Source organism: Xenopus laevis, chromosome 1L (assembly GCF_017654675.1).
Source record: "Xenopus laevis strain J_2021 chromosome 1L, Xenopus_laevis_v10.1, whole genome shotgun sequence".
Taxonomy (NCBI): domain Eukaryota; kingdom Metazoa; phylum Chordata; class Amphibia; order Anura; family Pipidae; genus Xenopus; species Xenopus laevis.
Genome location: NC_054371.1, coordinates 214100014 through 214113694, shown reverse-complemented (window position 1 = coordinate 214113694; position 13681 = coordinate 214100014). Strand labels below are relative to the sequence as shown.

Sequence of the window (13681 nt, the reverse complement as noted above, 5' to 3'; positions counted from 1 at the left end):
GGTCACAGCTGGTCTAAAGTAGTAGATGAATTAAGTAATACAGGTATAGGATCCCTTATCCGGAAACCCGATATCCAGAAAGCTCCGAATTACGGAATGGCTGTCTCCCATAGACTCCATTTTATCCAAATAATCCAAACTTAAAAATGATTTCCTTTTTCTCTGTAATAATAAAACAGTAGCTTGTACTTGATCCCAACTAATATATAATTAATCCTTAATGGAGGCAAAACCAGCCTATTGGGTTTATTTAATGTTTAAATGAATTTCTAGTAGACATAAGGCATGAAGACCCAAATTACGGAAAGATCCGTTATCCGGAAAACCCCAGGTCCCGAGGATTCTGGATAACAGGTCCCATACCTGTATTAGGCATTCAACTACCAAAAAAAATAAATAAACACCTTTAAGGTCTTTAAAATGGATTAGTACTTGATCATGCCAAGATCATACAAGAAAAGACAACACTGGAGCCATATAAATACAGGGGCTAAGGGTAGTAACACACAGGACTCCTGCGGACACATTAAAGGGTAACTAAAGTCTAAAATAGAATAATGTTACAAATGCTGTATTTTGTATACTAAATATAAAGATGAACTTACTGCACCAGAAGCCTAATTGAACAAATTATTTATGCTTTTAAAGTTGGCCTCAGGGGGCTGTCATCTTGTAATTTTGTTAAACATCTTTGCAAGACCAAGACTACGCACATGCTCAGTGTGGTCTGGGCTTCAGTTGGGAGGTTAAGCTTAGGGATCGTCATAAATTATCAAAACAGCACAGGTCAAATAATATCTGCCATAGAAGCCGATACAGCAAGACTGATTAATAATCAGAATATACAGACTGCACTGGGTCTGTGGATACAAATCTATACAGTTGTTACAGGGAAACAAACAAAGCTGCTCGAGTTCTGGGAAGTAAGGTGGGGGAGGTGCTCCTCCTGTCGTTTGAAAGTATAATTGTTTCCCTGCACAGCAGTTAGGGACCGTCTGAAGTTTCCTAACTGCAGCTGTCAGAGCAAGTAAATGAAGGGGAATTTCACTGCATACAGTCAGGTTTCTTATGATAACAGTACACATTTTTTAATTAAAGTATATTGGAGATAGGTTTCCTTTTCATTAAAGAAAGTAAAAATGGGATTTTATTGTTTTGCCTTTAGTGCTTGTCAGACAAAATATGCATTCAAGGCCATTGGTTAGCTGCTTCGGGTGCTAATTTTTTAGGCAACAGATATGGGATCTATTATATATGGATCTATCATCCATAGAAGAAAAACCATAGAAGTAGATGGTCCAGGTACACATGACTCAGACCTTCAGCATAACGTGTAGGTAATAAGAATCCAGAAATATTACAGACTGGCACTATGACTGATTGCCCTATTTAGGCATGAAACGCATCAGGAATTTTTATATGATGGTATTCTAATCCTTTTATGCTGTATCATATACTGTGATCCGGTTATAGTAACAACTTATTATTTTTTTGGATTCATATTATCTGGAATGCCTGGGACTCTGTGTTTCCTAAAAAGGCAATCCTTTCCTAATGTGAAACACCACATTTAAAAATGAAAGCAAACAAGAGAACCGTCTTGTGATCAATATCAATAAATAGTTCTATGGCCAAATGCATTTGTGGTCATAAATAACCCCTGCTGTCGTATTATTACAGAGCGGAAAATGAAATGGCTTAATAATGAAGAATTATTACAGAGCTTTTTGGATAATAGCTCCCATAGCTGTGCTAAAAACATGGCTCCTAAAGCAGCCAAAGTAGCCATTGCCCTAATGGAGAAAAGTAAAAAGCTGGGCACATAGATCCTTGGAACCAGTAAATTCTAAAGCCGTTTTCAAATAACGCTAATAATAAAATAATTGGGCAACAATGGTCTCCTCTGCGCAAATAATGTTGCTTTCAAAGCCTCAAACCCTTTCATTTGCCTACATCTATGCCTTTGCAGCATATTCTGATGAAAGTTCCTCTCCCAAATGTTGTCACTGAACTACAAACATTTCCTAAATACAGAAACCATGAATGTACAAAGCAGCTGCATTATCATCATAAAGCAAAATAACGGCGATGGAACTTTAATAGTGTATTCTGTAGCATATTGAAATGTATTGAATACATCACAGGAACAGATCTGAGCTTATACAGACATCAAGAAGCATAATGTATGTTTATACGGTCCTTCATAGATCCAGAAGAAGAAAAAAAAAAATACACATTAAAAACCTCATAGATTGGTTGGTTTTACAAAGTAAAAAAAGTGCATTGATAGCATAAGTATACAGGTTTCCACCTGATGAGGAAAAAAATCACTTTCAAAATTAGAGTTTTCAGTTTATATCAAGTGTAAATAGTGTATGATTCGTCTCTAGCTGATCACTTGTTTGAGTTCATAATGAAAAGAATTGAGGCACGACTAATTGTAGTGTCATGGGAATCTCGTTCCTATATTTCGTAGCTGATACCAGATCAACTTAAAAAAAATAAAAAACGGGCTAGAAGGAAGTTTTTGTTTTCAACAGTCATGGCTGAACTGATCTATCTTGAAAACCAACATGTGGCCATAGAGTTTTGGATGAGTTCTCCAATGACGGTAATATCCAGACATATTTGCAGTCCCTGTTCAATGTAAAGTCCATCAGACTGCTCAAGTACGATATAATGGTACCTAATGTTCTGGAGGTATATTTGAAAAAAGTTTCAGATCCACCAAAATGGCTGTCGGGTGGTGAGCAAATTCTTTATTGGTGACACCACTGCCAATAAGATGCTTTGGACAGAACTTTTTGTTCATGGAAGATGTTATAACCCTGGCTAAAAACATACGTTGCTGTTCTTTTCCAGTTCCAGTAATCCCAGTTGAGGTATATAACACCACATGGATCACAATTTATTGTGGAAATTAAATATTTTGTTTCCTAAATGATTGAAAATTGACAACATATTAAATGTATTTATGCATTCTTCCTGTCAGATGGAACCGCAAAGTGATCTCCAGTTTCAGAGACAGTCCAATTATGTTCCAGGTCATAAGAACAAGCCACCTGCACACCAGTAAATCCGTCTTCTTCTTAATCAGATTAACTAGATGGTTGGGATGACCAGCCAGGGTCCAAGGGTGAAGTTGGCTATAGGTGGGAATTTACTCAATCACATTTGGGACTTTTGCTCCTAAATCATTGAAAATTTATAATAATATATTAAATGTATTTATGCATTCTTCCTGTCAGATGAAACCACAAAGTGATCTCCAGTTTCAGTCCAGTTATGTTCCAGGTCATAAGAACATGCCAAATGCACACCAGTAAATCCGTCTTCTTCTTCAGATTAAATAGATGGTTGGGTTGGCCAGCCAGGGTACAGTTGGCTATAGGTGGGAATTTACTCAATCATGTTTGGGGCTATGTTTGGTAGCATGTGTTTAATCAAATGCCTTACTGTATTAATAGTGTTAATGAGATGTATGGGACTTTTGACAGATCTGTAGCATTTTCCCTAAACTTGGTATTAGCAATTTGCTGTTGAGCTTAAGGCAAAGTGCTGCCTGGACCCCAGTTATTCTAAATCCAACATCACTAAGATGGCACGTCTCGTTGTCTGCTCTCACTTGGTAAACTGTAATGATTAAATTACACTAGCACTCAGTTTCAAGACTCTTAGGGGGGTATTTACTAGGGATGCACCAAATTCGGGATTCTGCCTTTTTCAGCAGGATTCGGATTCAGTCCAAACCCTTCTGCCTGGCCAATCCGAATCCTAATTTGCATATGCAAAAACAAGGAAGTAAAAAATGTTTTCCCCTTCCCACCCCTAATTTGCATATGCAAATTAGTATTTGGTTCGGTATTCGGCCGAATCTTTTACGAAAGATTCAGGGGTTCGGCCGAATCCAAAATAGTGGTGCATCCTTAGTATTTACCCTTTTTTTTTTTTATTAAAACAAAGTTGACCTAACTCTCATCCACAAATGTACCTATTTTTTTCCAAAAATCAGATCGAAAAAATCGGTGCAGGAAAAAGTCTCAACAAAATCACGTGGCAAATCGTTAGTTTTTATCGATTTGATGCCCAGAAAAGTCTACTTTTTTGGATTATCAAACAAAAACCAGCCTGAAAACCTTGAAGATCATGAAGGCAAGAAACATCTTCAAATAGTAAAAGGGACTTCTGCATTGACTTTTTACATGACTTCGATAGTTTTTTAGCTGGAGCTTTTTTGGATTTGGATTTTTTAACAACTTTAGAGCATAATACATTTTGAAAAAATTTGAGTTGTTTTTCCTACTAAAAAACAGGACCAGAAAAAAATCGAGGCTTCATAAATAGACATGACAATTTGTTGGGTGTGTAGAGTTGTGCTCACTTGGTGTGATGTCATAGAAAAAGCAATCTTTAATGCAATATGTTGATGTTATAGTGTGATGTCATAGAAAAAGCATTCTTTAATGCAATATAACAGACACACCCTTTGATATCAAGATATTTTTTTTTTAAATATATCATTGGTGTGAACATGTCCCAAAAGATCAAACATAGCTGAACAATGAAAAAGCAGATCGGATAAAAACTGTACCATGCATTATGCCAATCATTAAATGGGAAATTGATGCATGATCCAGAATTTAGCAGGGGATAATTTGTTCTTGAGCTTTATGTTTTATGCTCAGGATATATGAACATCTAAAGTATTTATTATATGAGATTATTTCCTGATCGGACACATGGCCAGAAAAGAGGGAATGTTACTGTTATTGACTATTATCGATTCCAGGTCCTGCTCCTCCTACAAGGTGCCTCGTGTAGCTTTGGTTAAATTTCTCAGTCTGCTTTCATTAAGGCAGTCTTGGGGTTGCATTGAATATCCCTGCTTCCAGATATTTGCTGATACTATTTGTCTGCAGGTCTGTCTACTCACTAAAATACCACAAGCATTTTCCAAACTTTTTTACCATTCAGCACGAACGCTTGCAAGTGGAAATGTGAATGCGCTTAACTAAATAAAATGGTAATTTCATGGATGCTAACACAAACTAACTGTCTTGGGGACTTGGATTTATGAAATTGTGGTCCACCCTAATTTGATGCAATCTGGTGGGAATTCTTTGGAAATTATTTGGCAATAAATAAACTGGAAAACGATGAGATGTCTTAGTGAGGCTGGCAAGTATCTTCTGTATATTTTTGCTTGATGCTTTGTCCATGGCTGTAATAGAAAAGACATCATTTATACAAATAATAAACATATCCAAGTAAAAGTATTACCAAACAAGATTATTCCATTTACCAGTCATAACTCTCTGCTTAAGGCTGTAGTAGAAATCGTCCTTGGCCACAGTACAGTAACTGAACTACAGAATTTTATGAGACTGAGACAAGAAACCTTGAATTTGATAAAGTCCGTAGAATGTAGAGTTTTGTGATTTGAGTTTTAAAATGGCACACACACAAGGGAAACTCATTCAAACCCATAGCTACAATGACTACTTATGGAGCTGGTTCTCTCCAAATTGCAGTTGTAAAACAGATCTCTAAGGGGTTATTTGGAAGTAGCATATACCATAGCTTCTTGGATACATTCATTTTGTTGATATTATTTATATTAAAGCAGGTGACTGTAAGGCCCGGTTTCTTAAACTTAGGTCGCCAGATGTTTCTGGACAGCTCTTACCATTATTCAGTATATAATTAGGTCAATCTGATCACCCATAGGCTGAATGTACGTACAGTGTTTCAGGTGAAACATTCAAACCTGTTTGACCCATGTATGGCTCTTTGGTTTTTTTTGTTCTTTATACCAGCTTTTACTTGTCACCTTTTAAAGGGGTTGTTTACCTTTAAATTAACTTTTAGTATGATGTAGAGAAGATACTTTTAGTATGATGTGGAGAGATAATTGTTTTTCAATTTTAATTACTTGTGTTTTTGAGTTAAGCTTTTTTTGCAGAGCATTTGTTTCTTAGATGGGGTCAGTGCCCCCCCCCATTTGAAAGCTGGAAAGAGTCAGAAGAAGAAGAGAAATAATTCAAAAACTATAAAAAAGAAAACATGAAAGCCAATTGAAAAGTTGATTAGAAGTAGCCATTCTACAACACACTAATAGGGGTATTTACTAAAACACAACTTTTTCTCACTCTAAAAAAAGACCAAACCCAAATCCCCATATTTTCCAAAAATTCTTCTTGAAAAAGTCAGTGTGAAAAAATCGTTGCAACAAAATCATGTGTCAATTTGAATTGTAAGACTTTTTCTAATTGATGCTCTGAAAACTCAACTTTATCGGATTGTCACTGCAACAAATAGAATTTATCGTATTATCGGGTGAAAACCAGAGCCGATCACAATGTCAAGAAACGTCTTCAGGGACATCTGCCATTGACTTCTGCATAACCTCAACAGGTTTTAGCTGGAGTATTTTCAGATTTGGATTTTTAGCAGCTTTGAGATATAATAAGGTGACCTATTTATTAAACCTCGTATTTTTATGGGGTTTTAAAGGGGGAAAACTCGAAATTTAAGAAGAAGAAAACTTAAAATAATAATTTTACAGATTTATTATACCCCAACGCTGCTAAAAATCCAAATGTGAAAATACTCCATCTCAAACCTTAGATACTTTGTTTTAATAAAAAAAATAGATAAATGCGAGTTTTAGTAAATACCCCACTAAATCTAAATCTAATTATTTTTTTTTTTTTCCTTTAAAAACTCGACCAGAAAAAAAAAGCGAAGTTTATTAGATAGGCCCCTAAAAGTTAACTTAAAGATGAACTACCCTTTTATGTGCCCCAAGTGAATCAAGTAGCAATCATAAAAAGAGAAAATCCATGATTATATCTACCGTATATACTCGATTATAAGCCGTCCCGAGTATAAGCCGAGGTACCTAATTTTACCTCCAAAAACTGGGAAAGCTTATTGACTCGAGTATAAGCCTAGGGTGAGAAATGCAGCAGCTTCTGGTAAGTTTCAATCAAAAAATTGAGGGTTCTTGCTCCCATTGGAGGTGCTTGCATCTCGTTTTTGGATGCCGGCGACCATTCTTGGACGCTGGCAAATATTCTTGGAGACTATTCTTGGACGCCGGCGACTATTCTTAGGCGCCAGCAACTATTCTTAGACGCCGGCGACTGTTTTTGCGCTTGACCCAAGTATAAGTCGAGGTAGAGTTTTTCAGCATATTTTGGGGGCTGAAAAACTCGGCTTATACTCGGGTATATACGGTATCTATAAATATAGTAGATTTAGGAGCACCTTTATGTTTGCCTTAAACTCAACAAAGTGAAAATACCCAAATGTGAAAATACTCCATCTCAAACCTTAGATACTTTGTTTTTATAAAAAAAATAGATAAATGCGAGTTTTAGTAAATACCCCACTAAATCTAAATCTAAATTTTTTTTATTTTTTTTCCTTTAAAAACTCGACCAGAAAAAAAATCGAAGTTTATTAGATAGGCCCCTAAAAGTTAACTTAAAGATGAACTACCCTTTTATGTGCCCCAAGTGAAACAAGTAGCAATCATAAAAAGAGAAAATCCATGATTATATCTATCTATAAATATAGTAGATTTAGGAGCACCTTTATGTTTGCCTTAAACTCAACAAAGTGAAACATGCCTTATGGGTGGGATCTTTACACAAATTATAGATAATATTGTAATCACAGAAACACCAGACAGTAACTTACAAATGCAGTAGAAACTTTCTTAAGCAAATGGATCCCCGAATGGATCAGAAGATGTCAACAGATGTGCTGTGGCTTTCTGCAAAGAGCAAATGAGACATCGACTTTCACGAATTTCGAAAATTTTCCGGCGAAGCAATACGGGACAAATGCGCCCATCACTAGCTACAACATCACAGATATTTCTCTTCCATTATAATATATATACAATAATATTGCGATTTTTATGCAATAATGTAAATGTGACATCATGCAAAAAAAAACCTGTATGACTTACAGAGTTTTGTAATGAAGAAGTGAAAGAATCTGAACCAAAGGGATTTTCAAATAACCCCTCAGTGGGCTTTGACACTGGTAGTGTATGTGCTCGTGGGGCAGGCTTTGGTGCATCTGAGAGGGAAGAAAATCAAATACAAAACTATTATCAGTTATATAACAACATTTCCTAAAACTGGCCCCAAGGACCATATACATTTGAAAATGTACCGTTTACTGGAAATGTTATCAAACTATTTAAGTGAATATCTAATCACAAGTTGAATATGAATTTAGAAAAATATTTTCTCATTATAATCACACCATTATTTGTTAAAGGAGAACTAAACCCTAAAAATAAATAGGGCTAAAAATGCCATGTTTTATATACGTAATTATTGCACCAGCCCAAAGTTTCAGCTTGTCAATAGCAGCAATGATCCAGGACTTCAAACTTGTCACAGGGGGTCACCATCTTGGAAAGTGTCTGTGACACTCACATGCTCAGTGGGCTCTGAGCAGCTGTTGAGAAGCTAAGCTTAGGGCTCGTCACTAATTATCCAGCAGAAAATGAGCTTCCCCTGTAATATAAGCTGATGCTACAGGACTGATTATTAAATTCTGATGCTAATTGCACTGGTTTCTGTGCTGCCATGTAGTAATTATCTGTATTAATTCAGCCTTATATTGTGACATTTCTATTCTATGTGTACTGTATATTGTGAGTGGGTCCCTAAGCTCAGTAAGTGACAGCAGCACAGAGCATGTGCAGTGAATCAGCAGAAAAGAAGATGGGGAGCTACTGGGGCATCTTTGGAGACACAGATCTTTACTACTAAAGGGCTGCGGTTGCCTTGGGCTGGTACAGAAGCACAAAACATAGCATACAACATTTCTAGCCTAATTCTTTAGTTTAACTTTCCTTGTCCTTTAAGCATTACAAACATTAAAAAATGGAATTGCAAAGGGTTGTACAACCTTTTCATGAAAAGGTTTCCAGATGATTAGTGTCTATCATACCTTTGAGATACTTTGTTTAAAAGATACTAAAATATGAGTTGTGACAACAGGTATGGGATCCATTATCTGGAAATCCATTATCCAGAAAGCTCTGAATTAAGGGAAGGCCATCTCCCATAGACTCCATTTTAATCAAATTCAGATTTTTTAAAATTGATTTTCTTTTTCTCTGTAATAATAAAACAGTGCTTTGTGCGTCATCCAAACTAAGATATAATTCATCCTTTTGAGAGGCAAAACCAGCCTATTGGGTTTAAATTACTTACCTGACACCCTGGGCCAGTACGCCTGTCAGGAGATAACTGCACCGGCCTGGGGTTATTCCAGCGAGCACTGATCGATTGTCTTTCTGCTTCTACTTTCTTCAAAATCCCCAGGGCAAACGTATGCGCAGTAGAATGAAAGACGTTTTTTCGTTAAAGTTCAGCTTTTATCGCTACTGCACATGCGCAGCAGCAAGAAGAAAGAGGAAGCAGGAAGACAATCGTTCTGTGGTGCTCACTGGAAGAATCTTGGGCCGGTGCAGTTTTTTCCTGATAGATGTACTGGCCTGGAGTTTCAGGTAAGTAAATTCAATCCCTTGGGGGTGCCTAACTTTTGGCACCTCCAAGTGTTAAAGGACGTTCCTTCTCCTTTAAGTAGACTTAGGAGGTTATTTATTAAACCTTGATCTGGGGTTTTCTGGTGATAACCCAAAAAATCGATTGATTCCGAGTTTCCTCTTGATTTTATAGAGTTTTTTCCCCACCCAACTTTTTCGAGTTATTTTATTGATAAATAAGATAAAATTGTGGATTGAAGTTTGGTTGAGCTTGGTTTAATAAAAAGATGAGGTAAATTCAAGATTTAGTAAATTACCCCCTCAATATATGGAGATCCAAATTACAAAAAGATCTCATCAGAAAAACCCCAGGTCCCATACCTGTACTTAAAAACATGTTTGGCTACAGCATGCATTTTTGTTCTACTGCACCTGCTGCTTCATACATTGTATGATAATGTTGGACATCCCGTTGTCCTTGAGATACTATTAAACTAGAATTTCCTAATATCACTAGAGATTATAGATAATTCCTAACCGTTCAGGATGCTCCTTACCATTAATCCTAGATGAAAGTTGATTAATGTCAAAATCATCATGGTCGGCACTTTCTTGGGAAATTCCTACTTTGCTAGCAAAATAGTTGTTAAAAGCTCCAGAAGAATTGGAATTGTTGTTTTGCTGATGTTCTCCTCGCCTTGCAGGAACAGCAGGTGGCTTTGTCAACTGATAGTCTTTGAACATGTCTTTGACACTCTTCTTCTCTTTCTCCCCGAGTGGATCTAGAGCAGTGAAGGCATCACTTTCTTTCTTAGGTGACTCCTTTTGAGGTGCTGGCCTTGGTGGTGGCTGAGGAGGACTTGTGAGAGCAGGACCTGAGGATGTTAATGCTAATGGTAAAACAGGTGGTCTTGGTGCAAACATATTGACCTGGAAAGGGTTATTTAAGCCTCCTTGTTGCGGCCAAACATTTGGCTGAATTGATACAGGCTGATTCCACAAGGTGGGATTCTGCATAGGTGGGGGTGCTACTAAACCCGGTGGCTGATTCCATGACGCCATTGATGCTGATCCAAGAACATTTTGCTGAGTAAAACCAGACTGTAAACCCACTACAGGAGTGTGAAGTGTTGAAGAAGGCTGGTTAAAAACTAAAGACTGGGGATTCCATTGTTGTGCGTGAGATGAGTTTACTGTCAAGGTGCCTGAAAAACAAAAAAATCAGCCAGCCTGGATCTCAAGGTTCGACAATAAACTTCCTAGCAGGACTTGCTTAGCATTCAGTCTATTATTGCCATACACAGGGTAACAGTTAGGTGGAAACTGTTAAAATGCATTGATTGACAAGCCATACTCAACACACATCTTGTTACATAAAACCTCTTTTTCAATCTGTCTTTTAGCCTTTTGATATAAACCCATTGCTTGGTGAGTAACAACCAGGGCAGGAACTAGGGGTAGGCAGAGTAGGCGCCCGCCTAGGGCGCAGTCATAGGGGGGCGCAATATACAAAAGGAAAATTTTTTAAAATTTTTTTTTTTATTTTTCTTTAAATTTTAAACTTTGTGCGGCTGCCCCAGGCCTCCTGCAGAATTCCGCTCTGCTTCCGACTTCCGAGACCCAGCCAGGCAGTCTCTACTTGTCCTGCAGGCTGGATCCGTCTACAGGTAGCAGGGCAGCAGCAAACCAGCCCAGCGACTTGCGCATCCATCCAATGATGCGCCGGCATAAAGAGAGGCGCGCCGCCGCGCTGGCGTGCGCGGTGACGTCAGTAGGGACCTGTGCGCCTGTGTAGTGTGGCCTGGGCCCTGGCGCGTCGTATGGGTGCGGCCGGCGTTCTTGCATGAGGCGCCTCTGACTCGTCTGACAATAAGTCTCCTCCTGGCTCCTGAAAAACTGTGGGTGGCTGCCTGTGCCTGGTGAGTGGCGACTGAACTGCTGCTGATATTGGACACACAACAACAGGTACAGACTTGAGGGGGGGGCTGGGGGGGTGGAAATGTATTTTTTTGTCACAACTGGTACAGATTTGGGGGGGCTGGGGGCAATGGATTTTTTTGGCACAACAGGTACAGATTTGGGGGGGCTGGGGGGAAATGAATTTTTTGGAGCAACAGGTACAGATTTGGGGGGGGCAATGAATTTTTTTGGCACAACAGGTACAGATTTGGGGGGGGCTGGGGGCAATGAATTTTTTTGGCAAAACAGGTACAGATTTGGGGGGGGCTGGGGGCAATGAATTTTTTTTTGGCGCAACAGGTACAGATTTGGGGGCGGCAATGAATTTTTTTGGCAAAACAGGTACAGATTTGGGGGGGGCAATGAATTTCTTTGGCACAACAGGTACAGATTTGGGGGGGCTGGGGGGCAATGATTTTTTTTGGCACAACAGGTACAGATTTGGGGGGGCTGGGGGCAATGAATTTTTTTGGCACAACAGGTACAGATTTGGGGGGCTGGGGGCAATGAATTTTTTTGGCACAACAGGTACAGATTTGGGGGGGGGCTGGGGGCAATGAATTTTTTTGTCACAACAGGTGCAGATTTGGGGGGGGGGAATATTTTGGGTGCTGCTGGCTGGCACAGGTACATATTGGGGGCAATATTTTGGGTGCTGCTGGCTGGCACAGGTACATATTGGGGGCAATATTTTCAGTGCTGCTGGCTGGCACAGGTACATATTGGGGGCAATATTTTGGGTGCTGCTGGCTGGCACAGGTACATATTGGGGGCAATATTTTGGTTGCAGCTGGCTGGCACAGGTACATATTGGGGGCAATATTTTGGGTGCTGCTGGCTGGCACAGGTACATATTGGGGGCAATATTTTGGGTGCTGCTGGCTGGCACAGGTACATATTGGGGGCAATATTTTGGGTGCTGCTGGCTGGCACATGTACAGATTGGGGGCAATATTTTGGGTGCTGCTGGCTGGCACATGTACAGATTAGGGGCAATATTTTGGGTGCTGCTGGCTGGCACATCTACAGATTGGGGGCAATATTTTGGGTGCTGCTGGCTGGCACATGTACAGATTGGGGGTAATATTTTGGGTGCTGCTGGCACAGGCACATGTACAGATTGGGGGCAATATTTTTGGTGCTGCTGGCTGGCACATGTACAGATTGGGGGCAATATTTTGGGTGCTGCTGGCTCGCACAGGTACATATTGGGGGCAATATTTTGGGTGCTGCTGGCTGGCACATGTACAGATTGGGGGCAATATTTTGGGTGCTGCTGGCTGGCACATGTACAGATTGGGGGCAATATTTTGGGTGCTGCTGGCTGGCACATGTACAGATTGGGGGCAATATTTTGGGTGCTGCTGGCTGGCACAGGTACAGATTGGGGGCAATATTTTGGGTGCTGCTGGCTGGCACAGGTACATATTGGGGGCAATATTTTAGGTGCTGCTGGCTGGCACAGGTACATATTGGGGGCAATATTTTAGGTGCTGCTGGCTGGCACAGGTACAGATTTTGTGTGCTGTTGGCAAAGGCAGAATATCTTGGCTGCTGCTTGCATGGATAATTGATGGATTGCACTTTCTCTTAGTAGTTGTGTTAAAAGTAAAATGTTGTGGATATTCTAGTATTTGCACTTTGTTTAACAGGATAAAATTATCCTACTGTTTTGGTTTTTATGATATTTTTTTAGTGTACTTTATTTTTATTTGTTAACATTACATATTTATATAAAAGAAAAGTTTAATTCATTAATGTGTTGTAAGGTTTCTTTATTAAAAAAAAATGTAAGTGATTAGGTGGTAAATGGTCCTACAGAATGGGGGGGGGGGGGGGCGCTGATTGAAGTCCTTGCCTAGGGTGCCAAACTACCTTGGCCCGGCTCTGGTAACAACTACCTATTTGTTTTATGTTTGTATAAGCAGCACAGTATCATCCTTGTGGTGTTATGTACTCACCAAGGCTTCCAGTGGCAGCTGCTGAAGTGAGACCTGAGGTGTTAAACAGATCCAATGGGTTGGTTGGCGCTGGAGCTGGCTGAGCAGTAGGAGCTACAGCTGACGTTGGCTCTGAATTTGATGGAAAGATGTCTGACCCAAACAAATCATCAGATGTTGCCTATATAGAATAAGTACTGTTATATGCTTGTATATTTATACCCCTGTGGTCCTCTTCACAGGTCCTCTACATTTGGAAACATAA

At 39.3% G+C, this 13681-nt stretch overlaps 1 protein-coding gene across 4 annotated transcripts in view; it reads right to left on the bottom strand.

Moving 5' to 3' along the window:
- Positions 1 to 4230: 4230 nt before the first annotated feature.
- Positions 4231 to 13681, bottom strand: part of dab2.L (Dab, mitogen-responsive phosphoprotein, homolog 2 L homeolog) — an 83084-nt gene continuing 73633 nt past the window's right edge. For 3 of the 4 annotated variants that reach the window (XM_041574273.1, XM_041574326.1, XM_041574306.1), the window contains 5 exons: positions 13438 to 13597; positions 10075 to 10722; positions 7979 to 8091; positions 7705 to 7780; positions 4443 to 5221 (listed from right to left, as the gene is read on the bottom strand). In XM_041574273.1, the coding sequence (XP_041430207.1) occupies positions 7724 to 7780; positions 7979 to 8091; positions 10075 to 10722; positions 13438 to 13597 (978 nt within the window). In that variant the 3' untranslated portion in view covers positions 4443 to 5221; positions 7705 to 7723. 4 annotated transcript variants of the gene reach the window in all.